A 22,889-nucleotide genomic window follows, 5' to 3' on the forward strand; every position below is an offset into this window, starting at 1 on the left:
TCTTATAAGAAAATATAGAGCCCAACACCTCTATTAGTTATTCACTCTACTAATCATTAATTTCTGTCTCTTTTCTCTAGGTTGGCCCCTTTATCTGTAGAGCACTATATCCTATCCTAAAAAATGTGACCTCTCAATCCCACCTTCCTTATAAGTCTAGCCCTTAAGCTACTTTGGGTATTTCTCCTTCCTTTCTGAAGAGAATATGGCATAATAAAAATATTATCTAATAAAGAGGTAATATGCAAACTGACCATCACTCCAACACTCAAGATGGCCACTCCCATGTGAACACAATATTGCCACCACAAGATGGCCAGCAGGGGAGGGCAGCTGTGGGCAATCAGGCCAGCAGGGGAGGGCAGTTAGGGGTGATCAGGCCGGCAGAGGAGGGCAGTTAGGGGTGACCAGGCTGGCAGGGGAGGGCAGTTGGGGGCAATCAGGCTGGCAGGGGAGCAGTTAGGCATCAATCAGGCTGGTAGGGGAGTGGTTAGGGGTTGATCAGGCTGGCAGGCAGAAGCAGTTAGGGGCCATCAGGCAGGCAGGCAGGCAGGCAGGCAGGCAAGCGGTTGGGAGCCAACAGTCCTGGATTGTGAGAGGGATGTCCGACTGCCCGTTTAGGCCAATGGGATCGGGCCTAATAGGGCAGTCGGACATCCCTTGAGGGGTCCCAAATTGGAGAGGGTGCAGGCAGGGCTGAGGGACACCCCCTCATGCATGAATTTCGTGCACCGGGCCTCTAGTTCTATATAATAAAAGCCTAATATGCTAAGTGGCCGGGCGTCCGGTGTTGGCCTTTCAACCAATCAAAGCATAATATGCTAATATGCTAAGGCCGCTCAACCGCTGGCTATGATGTGCATTGACCACCAGGCAGCAGACAGTCGACCGGTCGACCAGTCACTACAATATGCACTGACAACCAGGGAGCAGACAGTTGACCAGTCGAACAGTCGCTATGACGTGCAGTGACCACCAGGGATAGATGCTCTGACCAGTAGGTTAGCTTGCTGCTGGGACACTGCTGATCAGGACTGAGTAAGACAGGCCAGACATGCCTTGGAGCCCTCCTGCAGTCCCTACCCAGCTTGCCAACTTCCCGTGTCCCTCCTTGGCCACAATCATGCATCGGTGGGGTCCCTCAGCCTGGCCTACACCTTTTCGCAATTCCGGATCCCTCGGGAAATGCAGGGAGCCGGTTTTGGCCTGATCCCACAGGCCAGGCTGAGGGATCCCACTGGTGCACAAATTCGTGCACCAGGCCTCTAGTCTATATAATAAAGGCCTAAGTGACTATTATGGCAGAATGACCAGAACGACCAGTCACTATGATGAGCACTAACCACTAAGGGGCAGATGGTCAATGCAGCAGCTTCCTCCTCATGGTCAGTGCACTCCCATAGGGGGAACACTGCTCAGCCAGAAGCCGGGCTATTTTCACTTTTTAAAAATCATTTTTCTTTTTGCTGCTCTATTGGGTGAGTTCCACTGATCCTTTCCTATGCTTCAGATAGTGTGCTATTGAACCCTGTATTATATTTTTCAGTTCAATTACTGCATTCTTCAGCTCTGTCACTTCTTCTTGGTACTTTCTTATATTCTCACTAGAGGCCTAGTGCATGGGATTCGTGCACTGGTGGGGGTGTGGCCTGCAGGGATCAGCCTGTGGGAGCGCTGCTGAACCTGGTCAGCCGAGTGGCTGTGGACCCACTCTCTGAGCGGCTGCTCCCTGGTCCGGCATCTTCTGTGGAGCTGGAGCCCTCGCCTCTCCAGGGGACCCGGTCAGGGCCAGGCCCAGGGACAATAGCACTGAGAGACAGTGGAAAAGGCCTCAGTCCCATGGTGGCCATGAACGCGCCTCCCAGCCTCTGGGGTCAGCTCTGTGAGCTCGGCAGCAGTGCTGTGTGGCTTGCAGGCATCGGGGGAGGGGCAGGGAGTGAGGAGGAAGAGTCTGGGACTAGGAGGTGACAACTGCAGCCTGGGTTCCTGCATGTCGGACTGCGGTTTGCAGCGGGAGCAGCTGCTCATTCCGGTCAGCTGAGCGGCGCTCCCACTGTGGTAGCGCACTGACCACCAGGAGCAGCTCCTGCGTTGAGCGTAGGCCCCCTGGTGGTCAGTGTGCGTCATAGCGACTGGTCTACTGGTCGTTCAGTTGCTGGGCTTTTATTATATAGGATTTTCTTTGTTGAAGTTCCCACTGTGTTCATCTACTCGTCTCCCCAGTTCAGTGAGCACCTTTATGACCAATACTTTGAACTCAGGTAACTTACTTATCTTCATTTCATTAAGGCTGTTTGTCAGATGTTTTATATTATTCTTTCATTTGGAAATTCCTTCCTTTCTTCATTTTGCTTGACTTTCTGTCTTGGTTTCTATACAATAGGTAAAACAACAATCTCTCCCAGATTGAAGGAGTAGCCTCATGTAGGAAATATACCTTGTCCTTCAACCCTGCCCCAGCACTTTGTCATCTCTCAAACCTTTGTGATTGTAAAAGCAGCAAAATCCATGTTAGACTTTTGACCTACAGAACTGTAAGATACTGAATTTGTGTTGTATTAGCCAGTAAGTCTGTGGTAATTTGATATGGAAGCAATAGAACACTAATAGTACCCCCTCTGCTTAGTTTCAAAACCAGATCTTTAATAGATTACAGGCCCTACATAATTTGGTTCCGGCCTACCTATCTAAACTCAGGGAATGCTTCTCCTTCCATTGATTCTTATTTGTAGCCATATATGTTCCCCAAATATGCCAAGGAATTTCTCAAAATTTGCATTTACCTTTTCAGAAATGTGCTTCCACTGTCCCCATTCTTTTCCCAAATTAACTGAATTCACCCTAATGTTCCCAGCTAAATGTCAGTCACTTTTATGTCTTTCCCAACTCCTATTTAAATTAGGTTTCTCCCCTTTTGTACTTTCTCATAATGGTATGTAATTTTATTTTTTAGAAGGAACATGTGTTGCAATTATATATTTAAGTGTGTGCTTTCTAAAAGTGTATCTCCCTTGCCAGAATGTTAGCTTCATAAGGATAGGAAATTCTTGCACACCATTATATATCCTAAGTACCTAGGATGTAACAGTAAATAATTCATTTATTCAGCAAATATATAATGAAGTAATTGTAAAGTCAATTGAAAGAAAAGCAAAATTAGAAGATGGATGGATGGAAGGAAGGAAGGAAGGAAGGGAGTGAGGGAGGGAGGGGAAGAGAAGGGAGGGAAGGGGAGGGGAAGACTTTACTAAGAATAGATATTTAGGAGTTAGATTTTTAACTATGTGCCAAGAGTAACTGGAGATAATTTTTAACAGTAAAAAACTGAAATGTATAATATGTTCAACATCACTATCCAATAAAAATTCTATATTATATTGATGATACTATTATAGATTACTTATAAAATAAATTTTAATGCACTCACATAAAAGATTATAATGGGCCCTTAAATATAATACTAAAAGCAAGAGGAAATAACAAACTTGCAATATTGAAACCCTTAGTGTTAGTTTATAAGAATATAAAAATGTGCTTAATAAATATTAACTTCATTTTTAAATATGCAACGAATAAAAACTGAGCAGTAAAAATATCTGTATATAGATTACTGGTCTATTGTTTTTTTCAATAAGATGTGATTCTGAAAGTAAAATTACTAGATCAAGGTTTATGGGTATTTTCATGCTATGCAAAGTATACGTATTTATATTCTCATTTTTCTAAATTTTACCCAATTTGCCAAATATAGTACATTTTTCTTTCAATACAAACATATTTGATTACTTGTAGCATTAAATAAATTTTTCTTATTTGTACTGTACATTACCTTTCTTTTGCTAGCTGTTTGGTATTTTCTACATTTTTCCATTAATGTTATGTATTATTTTAATTGATATATGAGATTTTTATTCATTAAGGGTATTCACTTTTATTAATGTGACTTTTTTCCTGTTTGCATTTGTCCTTTAATTTTAATATATTCAGACATATAATGTCTTTTATTTAGTCATATATTTTACTTTAGAACTTCAGCTTTTGATGGTATGCTTTAAACATAATTTCTTATATAAATATTAATTTTCTTAAATTATGTTCAGTTTCATTTTTATCTTTAAATTTTAATACATGTTAAATTTATTTGGAATATCATAAAACAAGAATATGAATTTTTTCAATTGGCTACCCCATGTGGTAATCCCCAAACCATTTGCCAAATGATCCTTCCTCACCCATTTAATTAGAAAAGTTATATTTACAATAATAAATATATAAATTCCAGTCCACATATAGACTGTTTATGCTATAAGTCTATTTGTGTAACTGTATCATAGTCTCTTAATTATTTTCTTTCCTGTCTTAATCCTTTTCCCTGATTAGAAATGTTAGATGAAAAACATATTTATTTATAAGTTCACCTAAATATTAACTTTCTTCTTATTAAACCTAAAGTGAAGTAGTTAACATAAAGCTTCTATAGCCTCCAGGACAAGTTATCAATAAAAGTCTCTTTAGCATACATTTTATGGCTACCATCAATACTGAGCTTTTCAAAAAATTGTTCAGCTTTCTCACTGACTTACTCATTAGCTTAACAAATATTTAGTATATCTATTCTAAGAGCCAGGCAAGGTGAAAGAGACTACCTTCTTAAAGCACAAATTTTAATAATCAACTAGACAAATAAATTGCATAACTACAAAAAGAGAAATAAAGCAGATGCTATGATAGACAATAGGGTGTCAGGGAGGAAGCTACTTAGCTACATTAGTCAGGAAAGACCTCTGAGGAGGTAACCTTTAAGCCAATACCTGTAGAAGAATAAATAAGGCAATCATACAAAAAAAAAAAAAAAGGAAAGAGAGCCATAAACCAGGAACAAAATACAAAGATCAAAAGGCAGGAAAGTGCGTGGAATGATTAAAGAACTAAAAAGGAATCTGATTGTAACTAAGTGGGCAAATGGAAGAACAACAAGGTAAATTTGGAAAGGTAGTCAGCAGTAAGATTATCCAAGAGTCATCTGATAGCTTACTCTAAAGGATTAAGAAAAAACTAAGTCAAATCAAGACATAATCTCATATTTTTTACTAAAATGCAGCAAAACTAAAAAAAAAAAAATGTAGAATGGTGATCACTAAGAGAATAGGTTCAAAAACCATTTTGGAAGCAACTGTAGTAATCCAGGTAAATTAAAAATAGTTTTGCCACTGTAAGTTTAGACAGGTTAACTTTGTCCCAAAATTATAGAATGCTTTAGAAAGAAAAATTATTTTATTATATTTGTCATATTACATATATAAAGTATTTATTATAGAAACATACATTAAATAGAAATTATATTTCATTACATTACTTTTTAAATTTTTTAAAATTTATCTTTATTGTTGAAAGTATTATAGATCTCCCTTTTCCTCACATTGACCCCTTCTAGCCCACACCAGCACCCCCTACCCTTTGCCTTCACTACACTATTATCTTTGTCCATGGGTTATGCATACATGCATATAAATTATTTGGTTAATCTCTTCCCACCCACCCACTCCCACCTTCCCTCTGAGATTACAAATCGGTGCTATTTTTAAATTTTCCATCAGTTAATAGACTAAATGACTAGAGACAAATCCAATGAAGAAAATGGCAATACTAGAAGAAGGAATAAGACCTTGAAGTGAGGGACTATCGAAGATTAAAAAAAAAGAGAGAGGCCAGAGAGCTAGTTCAGAAAATTTTAAAAAGCTCAATAATGAGCTAAAAGAAGGAAATGAAGTGGGAAGGAGTTAAAGAGTAGACGAGATCAGTGCTTCTCAAACTATCTGTGAAAAATAAAAAATAAAAATGTTAAAAGTACACAAAATAAAAGCACAAATATTTTTTATTTGACTCCATAGACATAAAACTACAATAAATATAATCTGAACAAAGACAACATTGGGAAAAAGATAATGTAAAAACTGTCCATGTTGTTCACTGAAAGTGTATATACACAAATGTTTTTATACCTGTAACTTTTTTCATTACACATCATAACTAAACAAAAAGCTTTAAGCAAAAAGTGATTCCCCAAAAGAAATGACTATGTAAACACTATGAACAAACATTGAGAATATACATATTTAAAGTTTATAACGTGACCATGAGCTTTTTGCTTGTTAAACTTAATCTAAACCAAGTTGAACCAGCAATAATGATACCTAAGGAATAACATAGAGCTAACCTATTTTTATTTAATAACATGGAGAAAGCAGTGTCACAGAGTTATGTTGATGGAATGAAAACTCAGCTTAGAATATTTATTTTAAACTTTTATCCAAATTGAAACTAGAAGTGCTGTATCTTCAAAACATACCACTAATGTTCAATACCCAGTTACAGTAATTTATCCTGCATAGTTATAATCACATATAAATTGCTTCACTGAAAGAAATAGTTCCAGTTGCATGAATTTCTTATGTATGAATCTTCTTTTAACAGAAAACACAAAATATTCTATCAAATACTTAAGATGACAAAAGCCAACTTTGCAAGGATGAACAAAATGGATTTTATTCTTAGAGTTCAAGATAGTTCATTGACAATTATTATTAAACTAGACAGCCGGTGCATGGAATTTATGCACTGGGGTGAATGGGGAGGTCCCTCAGCCCAGCCTGCACACTCTTGCAGTCCAGAACCCCTTGGGGGATGTCCGACTGCCGGCTTGTGGCTGGATGGCCTTCTGCTGCTACATAGCCTACTGCTTGAGCTTCAGCAGCTGCTGCACATACATGGGCTGGGCCACCATAGTCTGTCCTGCAGACAACATCAAGTGGGTGGCAGGCTCACCCTGAGTTCCTGAGCTTCTCTGAGTCACTGAGATATTCAGACTGACAGCCTTCTACAGAGAATGTCCACAGGATCAGGCCTAAGCTAGCAGTCGGACATTCCTTTTGCAGTCCGAATCCCTCAGGGGATGTCCGACTGCCTAAACCAGCAGTCAGACATCCCCCAAGGGATATAGCAGTGTGCCAAGGGGCAGGCAGCCAGGGAGGAGCCCGAATTGGGGCTGGGCCCAGCACCGCTCGTGCTCATCCCGGCCCGCTGTACCTGCTGCCGCCGCCTGGTAGTGCTGCCACAGAGTCAGGAGAGGCTCTCACCATGGCAGTTGCACTTGCCAGCGGTGAGCCTGGCTTCTGGCTGCACCAGCGGGCAGCTCGTGCGTTGAGCGTCTGCCTCCTGGTGGTCAGTGTGCATAATAGTGACCAGTCATTCCACCCTAACGGTTGCTTAGGCTTTTATATATAGAGATAATGAAACATGTCATATAAATTGTGTACTTCCAATATTCTAACTTTGATTTTTATTCTCTGACACTTGCTGCCAGTAAAAAACAAAACAAACAAAAAAACATGTTGGAATCCTTCTTTGTTTGGCAGTGCCGCGTTCATTAAAAATATTGGACGTGTTTGACAAAGAAGCCAATCCTATTAATCTTTAAAGAGTAGAATCCAACTAATTTTTTATCCTGTGAAAACACTAAGAGTTTATTCTACAGTTCCAATATCATCAACAGAAACTTCCTCTTAATAACCATTGCACCACAGCATGCAATCACAGATATGTATAATCCACTTCCATAATAGCACATATTAAAGAGAATAATAGAAAATTTACCACATCAACCTAAAAGAACCTCAAAATTGTATCATATCACTAAGACCACTGTTGCAGTTCAGCCAAAATTATTTTCATAACAAAATTTTTTTTGATATTCTGATGCAGGCTCCTTAATCTGGAATACTTCCCACTCACTACAGCTAAACCTTTGGAATATGCTTACACACAACAGAAATTTCAGAGGACATTTAATTTATTTAATCTAATCCTTCTTACTTCACACAATTAAGAGCTTTATGTGTTTATAAGAAATAAAGCTAAAAAATGTTTTTTCCTTTATTTCATTATGATGCTTAAAAGGTTGCATATTTATAAAAAATATATATGCATTCATCAAGTTGTAACAAAAAATACTTTATTGCTTCCTTTGTTCTATAAACTGGTCTTCCATATCCTTAACCACTGTATGGCATACACTAAACTATGGCATCATTTAGAGGTCAGGTCCTCTCCAAACTCACTCAACTCAGTTTCTTGCAGTTATAGGGTCAAGTCCCCCACTTTTTGTTGACTGTTAGCTAGGGAGTGCTCTCAGATCTTGCAAGGTGATGTCATATCTTTGTCCTGTGATCATCTCTATCACAGCAATGTCAAATCCCTCTCACACTGTTCTGCAACCAGCCAGAGAAGTCTCTCTGCCTTTACAGGACTCTGGTGCTTAGGTCAGGGCTACTGGGATAATCAGCTTTTATTAAAAGCAATTGTCCTGTAGAAAATAACAGTCACAGAAGCAAAATCCATTATTTTAAGTGTTCCAAGAATTATGCAGGAATGTACACAGGAAAAACTTGGGGATGAGACGTGGGGATGCAGAATCAGTCTACTGCAATTCTTTGTTCTGCAGAGACAATTATCATGTTAATCTTACCCAGAAATCATTTTGGCTATTTAATGTTTCATCTCTAAAACTTTCAATTGGTTCTTTTTAAAACTCCTCATTTTCATCCTCATTATGTCTACTTTTTTTTTAGATTGAAAAACATCTTGTATGTACTTGATAATTAGCTGTTTAAATGTTCTTATCTAATAATTCTGAAATATCTGTCCTTTCTTAATCTGTTCCTATTGACTAATTTTTTTCCTCCTACTTATTCATTACATTTTCCTGCTTCTTTGCACGTTTAATAATTTTTATTAGATGTTTAACACTGACATTTATATAGCTTGTTGAAGAATTTTTTTATATTCCTTTAAAGAGAGTTGGAACTTTGCTCTGATAGAAACTTAAATAACTTTACATTGCTTTGATGCTTTCAAAGCTTGTTTTAAGGTTTTTGCTTGTGAATATGGACTGGCCTTCATTTTAGGGCTAACTTAGTCCTTTGCTAAGGTCTGACTCTTCTGCATTCTCGAATGAATGTTACCACTGTACATATTATTCTACATATAATTAGGTATCCTTAATTTGAAGATGGTACTTAAAAATGTAACGGAATCCTATATAATAAAAGGCTAATATGCAAACTGTCCCCTCGGGAGTTCAACCAGGAGACTGGGAGTTCAATCGCTTGCTATGACATGCGCTGACCACCACGGGGTGGCACAGAACATGGCGGGCAACCAGCGGTGGCGGCAGGGCACTGAGGGAGCAAGGGAAGGGGGAGGCAGGGAGGCAGGCAACTGCGTGTCAGCGCAAGCGGCAAGGGAAGGAGGAGGCGGGGAGGTGGGGAACCTGATCGGCCCTGATCACCGGCCAGGTCTAGGGACCCTACCTGTGCATGAATATAGTGCACCAGGCCTCTACTATAAATATAAGCTATATTTTGCTCTCACTAGCCAGGTGTAAATACAACATATATCTCCATGAAACCTGAGGTGATGTACTTGTTTATAACAACAGAGTTATTGATAATTATTACATAATATGATGAAACAAGAATACTCAAATAGGTTGGAAGATGAGGTCAATATTACCTTTGTAAAATGAGTGGGCAAAACTCTGTTCAGGAATTAACTTGGCAAGGAATCCATGGTTCAAAGTTGGATGAGAGATAGATGGTATGACCACAACTGTGAAGAAAATCATGGAATCAAATTTGAGCCAGTATGTAACAACTGCAACAGGGTCCACTGACAAAACATGACAAGTTTATATTATTGCAACATGCAAGCACTGATAGCAACAAAGACTGCACCCCTGGGGGAAGGAAAGTGGTTATATATTAAGAGAAAGGAAATAATATACTTAAGTAATTTTAGCAACAGACACAGACACATAAAAACATACACAAAAATCAGAACTGGTTTTAGTGAACTGGTAATTCACTAATATTTGTTTATTTCATATACATCTGACTGATAGGAATACATTAAGAAAAGAGTTAAGATAATAAAATCTTAGTATTTTAAATGGTCAAAAGACATTAACTGCAGTGGTAGGATAATGTTTAATTTGAAGAACAAAGTTAAAAGAGTATACTACAATGAATAATACCATGTTTATGAGTTTAAACTAAATATAGCATGAAACAGCAAAGTATTAAAACTTATACATAATCCATTATTTCCACAACAGCAATAAAAGGTAAATGAGATATGAAATGCTATAAAAAACAAGATGCAGAGATTTGACTACTAATTTCTATGCACTTGTTAAAATATACATTTTATTTATATGTCATATACATTTATTTAGGAAATAAAATTTAAACTACCAATTAATCCAGTGGTACATGAAATAACCGCTGGGTTACCAAGGTTACACTGCAAAAAAAAAAACACAGAGAAATAACCTTGATATAAACATGGCCTGTAATGCAATTGATAGAAGGAACTCCATGATATTAAAAAATTTGGTGCCAGGAAATATTTAATATTTTCAAGCAGAGTAGACAAATTTGATAATGCAAGAACTCCTACAATAATGAGTAGGTAAGAAAGACATGAGCCAAGATGGTTCATTGTTGTCTATAAGTCTTTGATTTTAATTGAAGCTACTTTGGTATAAAGTTTAGAATGTATGTTTGCCTATTATGATCTCTGACAGAATACTGATATTGAATACTGGGACGCGCCAGCACAGCCAAGGGTTCGGCGAGCCTGAGCAGGGGCGACGAAGGATGGATAAATGATAGACAAAGAGAAAAAGCTGGGTCTAGGTGGATCTTCTGTGCCTTGCTGAGGCCACAGAACAGATCCAGACTGCAAAGCTGAGGCTTTATTTATAATCAGGAACAAACAAGGTAATCTACAATGTTGTTGTAAGTTTCACTCGTTTTGGCAGCACTTGCTGCCCCTCCCACAGCCCACTAGCTACCCAGGAAAGATCTAGGGAGCAGTCACAAGATCAAGCTTAATTATGCTTAGAGGACTGTGCCCTTCCAAGCTGGGACTTGTTTGTGACTTTGCCAGCAGGTCATTCCAAGGCTTAACCCTATAACCGCTTCCTACAGAATACAGAATATTTTGAATACAGATGATATAGAACATAGAGCATTTCTATTTAGATACTGAAATAATTATACAGCAAAAGGAAAAGGAAGGAAGGAAGGCAGGCAGGAAGGAAGGAAGGAAGGAAGGAAGGAAGGAAAAGGAAGGAAGGAAGGAAGGCTATCTTTGAACTTGGCTATACAGATTTATATTTTGGCTTAGTCTTGGTCTTGTACTACTCTATAAGGACCTCCTACTTTCATGTTTATAAAAGTTAAAAGTAATACATTTAAAATATGAGTTGCTTGCAAATAAGATGGTAGTATAAATGATTTGTATTAATAAATATAAAACATTAAAACCAAAACAGCACAGATAAATAAGAATATAGCAAATATCATAGAAATACCATTCATACATTTTTTAGGAATTAGATGAATATTAAATTGGTCTTTATATTCCATTAACTTGTAAATGTATGAGATGATTATGAATAGAATCAGTTTAAGTCTGGATGTAAAAATGAGATTAAAAGAAGGCAAATTATAATGAAAATTTAAATAATATAAAAAATATTAAATACCTGTACTCGTTGGTGAATTTATTTCCTGTCTGATGTTTCTACCTGGTTGACTTCCAGTTCTTGCAGTCTCTCGCTGGGGTTCTAATATGTCACGGTACTTGGAAACCATCAGAACCGAAATGAAGTAAACAACAGCTAAAGCTAAGAACTGTGCCTGCTTGCTATCATCCTGTGTAAAATAAAAAGGCAATTTTAACATTCAAAATTTTTAAAGTGAAAGTTCTTAGAATACAAGAAATTATTCCTATTACATTGTCTTTATGGAACAAAATATGACATTTAACTTTTATTTATCTCCCTCTCCCTTCCTCTCTGAAATCAATAAAAATATATTAAAAACAAAACCACAAATGTTAAAATTTTGCTGAATATGCCACAAAACTTTATTCTTTGTGCTTTTCACCATTACCTATTTCTTCCATGATATAAAAATGCAGCTATATTCAGCATGTATATTAAAATATGCAGTATATATATTAAAATATGCACAAGGGTCCTGGAAAATGGCGACGGAATAGAGTCGGGTTTGGAGTCTGTTCCTGGGGCGGAGAGTCGGAGCAGCAGAGGCTCGCAGAGGGAGTGTATGTGGGCAAGCCAAGGGACAGCTAAACTCCAGGAGAAGGCGGGGGAGTGCTGGGCAGTGTTCCTCTGACCACGCAGCACCCACAGGGGCTGGGTCCCCTCCTGGAGCTGCGGGCTCGCCGGCGCCTCGCCATCTTGCAAGGAAAGGAGGATTTTAGTGGAAACCTGACTTTCTGCGACAACTGCAAACACTGAACTGCTGGGAGCACCAGACCACCGGTCCCCTATCAGCGCAAACATTTGGATTCAAAGAAACTCTTCACTGCACCACGGAAAGGTCAGATTTTGTCTGAAATAAGCTGCGGTTTCTGATCCCCGCGGTGGGTGAGGGAGGCGCTGGGTGAGGGAAGCGCGGCAGCCGCAGGACCGGCAGGAGCCGGGAGGTCTGTGCCTAGAAAAATCGGCGGCAGTTGGAACTGCCGTGATCCGTGAATGAGGAGGGGGGTCTTCTGAGCTGCTAACAGAAGTGACCTCTTGAAAGCAACTCATTTTAATCTGACGAGGAGGGTCAGACTAAGAATTTTCAAAGGAGTGCAGGCTCCTTAGTCTGGGGCACAGACCCACGGTCCGCACACCTGGGCTCTTTCCGACTCTGATTGCTAAGCCCAATACAGAGGTAAACCCAGGTGGAAACCCTGAAAGACTGCAGGGGGAAGGTGTTTTTTCGGAACCTGGGGCCAGAGCTGCTTGTGACCATCAGAGAGGCAGCTCTGAGGCGCACATCTCCACAAACCGGTAGTGAGTGCCATAGAAGGGGAAAAAAAAAAAAGAAAAAAGAGCTAGAGAGGCCCTGAAGTCAATTCAGAAACACTGCCACCCAGGGGCTGAAACGCTAATTGTCTCTGGTGTAATCAAAAATAAATACGAGAAATTAAGATAGGGCTGGCTTAAAAAGCAGGACTGGCTTCCAACACTGAGGAGCCCTGGAATGAAGCTGAACTGAAATACCGCCCAGACTGGGAAAAAGGCGTAACAAACAGAATAATAGAGGAAGTGAATGACAGCCGCTACTGCACATTTTAGTCTTCCTATTTTTTAATTTTCAATTCTTTTTTCAATTTTTTAAATTTTTCTCATATTTTTTTATTTTCATTTTTTGCATCTTTTACTTAAGAAACTAATATTTTTTTCTTTTTCCTCACTTGATTTTCACCTTTTTAATTATTACATTTTTATTTTCAATCAGCACTATTATTACTATTATTTTACTTTTTTTTTTTTTTTTAATGTCATTTGATTTTCTCTTTCTTTTATTTTTGGATTAGTGTCCTACATTCGATTTGCATCTTTCCCTTACAATCGCTTTACCCTATCTCAAAGCTAACATTATGCCATCACTCTCCTAACCTTTCCCCTTTTGGTCCCAGTTTATCTTAACCCTTTCTGGCTTTAGATTTTCCCTACTTTTTCAGTTTACTCCCTGCTAAAACTTCACCCTACTTATATATCTAATTCCCAACCCCCTGCTCCAAATCCATACAAACCTCTCTCTACGCTACCTTTAAAAAATTATTTTTCTCTCGGGCCTTTTGTTGTTGTTTGCTTGAATGTTGATTAGATTGAATTTTTATGCTTTTTTATGAGATTGTTTAGATTATTCTTTTTGTTGGTTTGGTTGGTTCTTTTGTTTGCTTTGTTTTTGTTTGTTTTTTACTTTTGTTTTCCCTTGCCTCACTTGATATTAGCTGCTGTTGCAGTTTGTATTAATCTCCAGGCTCGTGTTGCTGGAATTTGCTGGGAATAGTGGTTGTTCTAGTGGAGTTTACTCCCCATATATATAGTTTGTTCCCCTTTTCTCTCTTAGTATCATTCTTGTCTCTCTTACTTTTTTTTTTCTTTTCTTTTTCTTTTCTGTTATTTCTTTTCTTTCTTTCTGCTCTTTTCCCAAGTTCAGATTCACACTCTTTGTTGTTGTTTTTTTCTTCGTTGTTGTTCTTTCTTTTTACTCTCCCTCTTCCACTCCTATTCCCTAATTTGTCTTTCTCTGGTGGTTACCTTTATTGGAGGTTATTAATATCGTGAATACAATTCTGTTCAGTGCCTTGTCTGTTGTGCCTGGTTGTGTTGTATTTTGTACCTTTAAATCAACGCCAGAGAGAGAAATCTATATAACCAGACATCCGGAGAAGAGAGACCATGGGGAGACAAAGAAACAGCCCCCACAGGAAAGAGAAACAGGCATCACCAGAAAAGGAAGTAAACGATTTAGAGGCAAACAACCTATCAGAGAAAGAATTCAGAGAAATGGTCATAAAGTGGCTGAAAAGGATGGAAGACAAATTCGACAATATGAGTAAGAACCAAGAAGAAATGAAGAAGAACCAAGAAGAAATGAAAAGTGACATCGCTGCTGTAAAGAACTCAATAGAAAGCATCAAGAGTAGACTAGATGAAGCAGAGGACCGCATAAGTGAGCTAGAAGACAAGATGGAAAAAAATACCCAATTACAACAGCTTCTAGAAACAAAAATTAGAAAGATTGAGGAGAGCGTAAGGGAACTTCGGGACAATACAAAACAAAACAACATCAGGATAATAGGGGTGCCAGAAGGAAAGGAAACTGAGCAAGGAATAGAAAACCTGTTTGAAGAAATAATAACAGAAAACTTCCCTGATATAGGGAAGAAAAAACCCACACAAATCCAAGAAGCTCACAGAGTTCCAAGCAAAATGAACCCCAAAAGACCGACGCCAAGGCACATTATAGTTAAGTTGGCAAACACCAACGACAAAGTAAGAATCTTACAAGCGGCCAGAGAGAGACAGACAGTTACATACAAAGGAACCCCCATCAGACTAGCAACTGATTTCTCAACAGAAACTCATCAGGCCAGAAGGGAATGGAATGAAATATACCAAGTCATGCAAAGGAAGGGTCTAAATCCAAGAATACTGTACCCAGCAAGGCTATCAATCAAAATTGAAGGTGAAATCAGGAGCTTCAGAGACAAAAAAGGACTAAGGGAGTTTATCACCACCAAACCAGCACTGAAAGAAATGCTAAAGGGTCTGCTGTAAAAAAAAGAAAGAAATAGGAAGCAAAGAAGGTACACAGGGGTATAGAATAAAAATGGCGTCAAATAAGTACCTATCAATAATAACTTTAAATGTAAATGGATTGAATGCCCCAATCAAAAGACACAGGGTAACAAACTGGATAAGAAAACAAAACCCAGATATCTGCTGTCTACAGGAAACCCACCTCAAAAAAAAGGATGCATACAGACTGAGAGTAAAGGGATGGAAAAAGGTTTTCCAGGCAAATGGAAATGAAAAAAAAGCTGGGGTTGCAATACTTATATCTGACAAATTAGATCTCAAAGTGAAGGACATAACAAGAGATAATGAAGGCCACTTCATAATACTAAAGGGAGAAATCCAACAAGAAGAAATAACTCTGGTAAACATATATGCACCCAATACAGGAGCACCAAGATACATTAAAAAACTCCTGGAAGATATCAAAGGAGAGATTGACAGTAATACAATCATAGTAGGAGACTTCAATACCCCACTATCACCATTGGACAAATCCTCTAAACAAAAAATCAGCAAAGAAACATCAATCCTAAATGACTCACTAGAACAGATGGAATTAATCGACATCTTCAGAACATTTCACCCCAAAGCCACAGAATATACATTCTTCTCAAGTGCACATGGGTCATTTTCAAAGATAGACCATATGTTAGGACATAGGCAAAGTCTCTCCAAATTCAAGAAGATAGAAATCATATCAAGTATCTTCTCAGATCACAGTGGCATAAAACTGGAAATCAACTACAATAAAAACAACCCAAAGAAATCAAACACTTGGAGACTAAACAGCATGTTATTAAACCATGACTGGGTTACCAAAGACATCAAGGAAGAAATAAAAAACATCATGGCAACAAACGACAATGAAAACACAACAATCCAAAATCTATGGGACACAATGAAAGCAGTCCTGAGAGGGAAGTTCATAGCTCTACAAGCCTACTTCAAAAAACAAGAAACAATGGTAATAAATTACCTAACCCAACAACTCAAAGAGTTAGAGAGAGAGCAACAAGATAAGCCCAGTGTAAGCAGAAGGAAAGAAATAATAAAGATCAGAGCGGAGATAAACGACATAGAGACCAAAGAAACAATACAAAAGATCAACAAAACCAAGAGCTGGTTCTTTGAAAGGATAAACAAGATTGATGGACCTCTAGCCAGGCTCACCAAGAAGCAAAGAGAGAGGACCCAAATAAACAAAATCAGAAATGAAAGAGGTGAAATAACAACAGACCCCGACGAAATACAAAGGATTGTTACAAAATACTACGAACAACTCTATTCCAACAAACTGGACAACCTAGAGGAAATCGACATATTCCTAGAAAAATACAACCTTCCAAAACTCAATCAGGAAGATTCTAAACAGCTCAACATGCCAGTAACTATGGAAGAAATTGAAGCAGTCATCAAAAAGCTTCCGGCAAACAAAAGCCCGGGGCCAGATGGCTTCACAGGAGAGTTTTATCAAACTTTCAAGGAAGAACTAAAACCTATCCTCCTCAGACTATTCCAAAAAATTCAAGAGGAAGGAACACTTCCAAGCTCCTTCTATGAAGCCAGCATCACCCTAATACCAAAACCAGATAAAGACAACTCAATGAAAGAGAATTACAGGCCAATATCCCTCATGAACATTGATGCCAAAATCCTCAACAAAATTCTAGCAAATCGGCTCCAGCAGTACATCAGAAAGATCATACACCATGACCAAGTAGGATTTATTCCAGGAATGCAAGGATGGTACAATATCCGCAAATCAATAAACGTGATACATCACATAAACAAATTGAGAGATAAAAATCACATAGTCATATCAATAGATGCAGAAAAAGCATTTGACAAAATCCAACACCCTTTCTTGATAAAAACTCTTAACAAGGTGGGAATAGAAGGCTCATACCTCAACATAATAAAAGCTATTTATGATAAACCCACAGCAAACATCATACTCAATGGGCAAAAACTAAAACCATTCCCCCTAAGAACAGGAACAAGACAGGGATGCCCACTCTCACCACTTCTATTTGACATAGTACTGGAAGTATTAGCTATCGCAATTAGGCAAGAAGAAGAAATAAGAGGCATCCAAATTGGAAAAGAAGAAGTGAAGCTGTCCTTATTTGCAGATGACATGATATTGTACATAAAAAACCCAAAAGATTCCATCAAAAAACTAATAGACTTAATAAATGAATTCGGCAATGTAGCGGGATACAAAATTAACGCCAAGAAATCTATGGCTTTTCTATACACCAATAATGAACTTACAGAAAGAGAGACTAAAAAAGCAATCCCATTTACCATCGCACCAAAAAAATTAAGATACCTAGGAATAAACTTAACTAAGGAGGTAAAAGACCTATACGCAGAAAACTACAGGACACTGAAAAAAGAGATAGAGGAAGACGTAAACAGATGGAAGAACATACCATGTTCCTGGATTGGTAGAATCAACATCATTAAAATGTCCATACTACCCAAAGCAATCTACAGATTCAATGCACTCCCCATCAAAATACCAACAGCATATTTCACAGACCTAGAAAGAACTCTCCAAAAATTCATCTGGAATAAAAAAAGACCCCGACTAGCCTCAGCAATTCTAAGAAAGAAGAATAAAGTAGGTGGGATCTCAATACCCGATTTCAAGCTGTATTACAAAGCCACTGTTCTCAAAACAGCCTGGTACTGGCACAAGAACAGACATATTGATCAATGGAACAGAATAGAGAACCCAGATATCGACCCAAACCACTATGCTCAATTAATATTTGACAAAGGAGGCATGAACATACAATGGAGTCAAGACAGTCTCTTCAATAAATGGTGTTGGGAAAACTGGACAGATACATGCAAAAAAATGAAACTAGATCACCAACTTACACCATACACAAAAATAAACTCAAAATGGATACAGGACTTAAACATAAGACGGGAAACCATAAAAATACTAGAGGAATCCACAGGCAACAAAATCTCAGACATATGCCACAAGAACTTCTTCACTGACACTGCCCCTAGGGCAATGGAAGCTAAAGAGAAAATTAACAAATGGGACTACATCAAAATAAAAAGCTTTTTTACAGCAAAAGAAACCATCAACAAAACAACAAGAAAGCCCACTGCATGGGAAAACATATTTGCAAATGCTATCACTGATAAAGGTTTAATCTCCAACATCTACAGGCAGCTTATGCAACTCAATAAGAGGAAGATAAATGATCCAATAAAGAAATGGGCAACAGACCTAAACAGAATATTTTCAAAAGAAGACAGAAGGAAGGCCAAGAGACACATGAAAACATGTTCAAAGTCACTTATTATCCGAGAGATGCAAATCAAAACAACAATGAGGTACCATCTCACACCTGTCAGAATGGCTAGCATCAACAAATCAACAAACAACAAGTGTTGGCGAGGATGCGGAGAAAAAGGAACCCTCGTGCACTGCTGGTGGGAATGCAGACTGGTGCAGCCACTGTGGAGAACAGTATGGAGTTTCCTCAAAAAACTGAAAATGGAACTCCCATTTGACCCAGTAATCCCACTCCTGGGAATATATCCGAAGAAACTAGAAAAACCAATCAGAAAGGATATATGCACCCCTATGTTCATAGCAGCACAATTTACAATAGCTAAGATTTGGAAACAGCCTAGGTGCCCGTCAGCAGATGAGTGGATCGGAAAACTGTGGTACATCTACACAATGGAATACTATGCTGCCATAAAAAAGAAGGAATTCTCATCATTTGCAGCAACCTGGATGGAATTGGAGAACATTATGCTAAGTGAAATAAGCCAGTCAATGAAAGAAAAATACCACATGATCTCACTCATTTAGGGATAGTAAAGACCATTATAAAGTGGTGAACAAAAAGATAGATACAGAGACAGTAAAGCATCAAACAGACTTTCAAAGTACAGGGGGAAAGTTTGGGAAAGGTGGGGGAGTTATGAAATCAAACGAAGGACTTGTATGCATGCATATAAGCATAAACAATGGACGCAAAACTCTGGGGGGGGAGGGCATGTGTGGGTGTGGGGTGGGGGGGGTAATAGTAAGATATGTACACATATAATACCTCAATAAAAATATTAAAATAAATAAATAAATAAATAAATAAAATATGCACAAGGATGAACAGAATAATTATACACCTCAATGATAAAAACAAGAGTTTCAAATGTTATAACTAAAAATTCATAGAATATAATTACAATTGGAATACATAAACATTTCTGACATGTTACTATCTGAGCAAGAGACTATTAACACATAATGGGGGAGCATAAAACAAATTTTATACAATCTCAATATGAGATAAAAGGGTGACATGGTAGCTTAAGAGAAAGCGATTACAATCTTTACCTGCATAAACAGATTAAAAAGAAGTAAAAATCTCACTATCCTGCACTGGAAAAATAACCACTAAAACACTGCCAGGATTGAGGCTCCTAATTTCAAAATCTCAGTAACAAAATGGAGTTCTTCCAAAGGAAAAGAGCCAAACAATAAAAGGTCTGATAGAGATCAGCCTAGTTAGGATAAAGAGGTAATCCTAGCAAATAAAAGGGTAATATGCAAATTAACCATCACTTCATCACAAAGATGGCGGTGCCCATAGCCACAAGATGGCGGCGCCCAGTCCCATCAGCCTCGCTGGAGTCCTCCAGTCCAGGGGGGGCTGCCGCTGGAAGCAGGCAGCGTGAGCAGCCTGGCGGAATGCTTGCTTCATCGCCGTGGCGACGGAGGGCCTCTGGGCAGCGGACATGGAGTGGTTGGGGCCGGATGCTTGCTTCGTTGCCACGGCGACACTCTGGGCACAGAGGGCCTCTGGGGGACGGGGGGCTGGCCCAAGCCTCCGCGGCTGAGCACAGGTCCGGAGAGATCTCGAGATGGCAGGCCTTCCTTCCACAGAAGCAGAGCAGGTCCCTCGCGGCTCCCGGTGGGATGCTGTGGTTCTCGCTGGCTCCCAGGGAAGCGGCGAGCGGCCTACTGCGCACAATATTGCGCGATAGCCTACTAGTAGTTTTATAAAAAGCAACTTGCAGTCCAGCAGAGAAGATAACTTTATAACAAGCATGCTTTGCAAAAGTGTAAGAGCTGCATGTTACCTTGAAAGCTCTATCCAAAAAGCTTAGATAACCATCTTATAGGGAAAACTGTTAAGAAGGAAAATGAAGAAGAAGAAAGAATAAAGAAGAAGAAGGAGGAGAAGGAGGGGGAGGAGGAGGAGGGGGAAGGAAGGAAGAAGGAGGGGGAAGGAGGGAGGAAGAAGGAAGGAGGGAGAAAGAGGAAGGAAGGAGGATGAAGGAGGAAGAAGAAGGAAGAAGGGAGAAGAGGAAGAAGAAAAAATGAAGGAGAAGAAGAAGGAAGAGGAGGAGGAGAGGAAGATGGAGGAGGACGAGAGGAAGAAGGAGGAGGAGGAGGAGAAAGAGGAAGAGGAAGAGGAGGAGGAGGGAGGAGAGGAGGAAGAGGAGGAGGAGGAGGAGGAGGAGAAGGCAAATTTATATGACCTGTAAGACCACTACCAAATTAGACTATGTAAATAATCAAATGTAAATGGTTAGCCTTTTTCTAAGCTACGTAAAAGTGATACTTCAAACCAAAACTGCATTTACTGTGTCCCAATGATAACTGGTAAAAATTAGTATCATAAAAATAAGGAAAACAAACATGCATTAAAGTCTAGTAACTCTATTAATGGGTTTGTTGTATTATTTCACTTAAGTACAATATAAACAAAAATAAAAATTTATGTGCATTTGTCAGAAAAGGAAGTAAACAAGAAATGATGATTTAATACTATGAAACAAAATTAGTATAGCTAATGGTGAAATGACCAAAACAGATTAAACTTGTTCTGGCATATGAATTTAGTATTTCACATTTAGTGGTTGAGAGCTTTCTTATGATGTGTTTTAAATTGCATACTACCTGCATTACAATGTTAATGGAATAGATATACAGAAAAAGGTAAAAATACAAAAGCTTAAATGGTTATTATAAAGGACATGAGTACAATCAAACTAACAAACGACACTGACCAAGAATAAATGTGAATGCAGCTCCAGCTGTGATACACCATAAAAGCCCATGTCACTTTTTATTTCCACCATTGGAAGCTCAGTTCCAGGCACTTAACAGGCACTTAACAAATATATGTGAAATGAATTGATGTCAACCACCAAGTTGTAGAACTGCAAATAATATATAGTTGTCCTAGCCAAGCTAAAATCTCCCTTAAATATGGTATGTAAATAGTTGCCATTTCTTTTCAAACTCAGATCTTCAAAGTAATTGTGCTGCTTATTCCCTATTCAGGCTTTGAAAAAGAATAACAATATACATAGAGGCTAAACATCTGGAGAACAACTAAAATTTATACAAGTTAATTGACTTCCTTATATATTATACTAGAGGTCCAGTGCATGAAATTCCTGCACGGGGGGAGGGTCCCCCTTAGCCCAGCATGTACCCTCTCTAATCCGGGACCCCTTGGTGGATGTCCGACTGCCGGCAGTCGGACATAACTCTCACAATCCAGGACCACTGGCTCCTAACTGTTCACCTGCCTGCCAGCCTGATTGCCCCTAACAGCCCCCCCGCCAGTCTGGTCACTACCAACTGCCCCGCCCCCGCTGGCCTAGTCACCCCTTACTGCCCCCTGCCAGCCTGGTCGCTCCCAAGTGCCCCCCCCCCCACTGCCAGCCTGGTCACCTTTAACTGCCCCCCCCCTGCCGGCCTGGTCGCCCCACACATGCAGCCTGCTGCCCGGTTGTTTGGTTGCCCCTCAGTGACCCCCCTGTTGGCCTGGTCACCCCACGCAGCCTGCTGCTCTGTCGTTTGGTTGCCCCTCACTGACCCCCTTGCCAGCCTGGTTGCCCCATTCAGCCTGCTGCTTAGTCGTATGGTCACCCCTCACTAACACCCCTGCTGTCCTAGTCACCGCACACAGCCTGTTCGGTCATCCGTTAGATTGCAATGGTCGCTTAGGGTTTTATATATATAGATTGTTATGAAGACGTGAACGTTATTATGTTTCTCCCATCAGCTTAAGAAATGGGGTTCTCCACTATGCAATCTTGAATCAGTAATATAATTAAACTAGAGGCCTGGTGCACGAAATTCATGCACTGGGGAGGGTGTCCCTCAGTCCAGCCTGCACCCTCTCCAATCTGGGACCACTCGGGGGATGTCCGACTACCGGTTTAGGGCCTAAACCGGTAGTCGGACATCCCTCTCACAATCCAGGACTGCTGGCTCCCAACCGCTTATCTGGTTGCCAGCATGATCACCCCTAACTACTCCCCTGCCAGCCTGATCGATGCCTAACTCCTCCCCTGCCGGCTCAATTGCCCCCAACAGCCCTCCCTTGCTGGCCCAGTAACCCCCAACTGCTTGCCCCTGCCGGCCCGGTTGCCCCTACTGCCCTCTCCTGCCACCTGGTCGCCCCTAACTGCCCTACCATGCAGACCCGGTCACCCCCAACTGCCCTCCCATGTTAGCCTGGTCGCCCATAACTGCCCTCCCCTGCTGCCTGATCGCCTCTAAATGCCCTCCCCTGCAGGCCTGGTCCCCCCAACTGCCCTCCCCTGCAAGCCTGGTGCCCCCCAACTGCCCTCCCCTGCAGGCCTGTCCCCCCCAAGTACC

The 22,889-nt window shown here is 39.7% G+C and overlaps 1 protein-coding gene across 2 annotated transcripts in view; it reads right to left on the reverse strand.

Moving 5' to 3' along the window:
- Nucleotides 1–22,889, reverse strand: part of NBEA (neurobeachin) — an 896,160-nt gene that overhangs the window by 559,701 nt on the left and 313,570 nt on the right. For both annotated transcript variants that reach the window (XM_028135810.2, XM_008158996.3), the window contains exons 29-30: nt 11,609–11,777; nt 9,571–9,666 (exon numbers count right to left, since the gene is read on the reverse strand). In XM_028135810.2, coding sequence (XP_027991611.2) covers nt 9,571–9,666; nt 11,609–11,777 — 265 coding nt within the window. The remainder of the gene's footprint in view (nt 1–9,570; nt 9,667–11,608; nt 11,778–22,889) is intronic.

Source organism: Eptesicus fuscus, chromosome 8 (genome assembly GCF_027574615.1).
Source record: "Eptesicus fuscus isolate TK198812 chromosome 8, DD_ASM_mEF_20220401, whole genome shotgun sequence".
Taxonomy (NCBI): domain Eukaryota; kingdom Metazoa; phylum Chordata; class Mammalia; order Chiroptera; family Vespertilionidae; genus Eptesicus; species Eptesicus fuscus.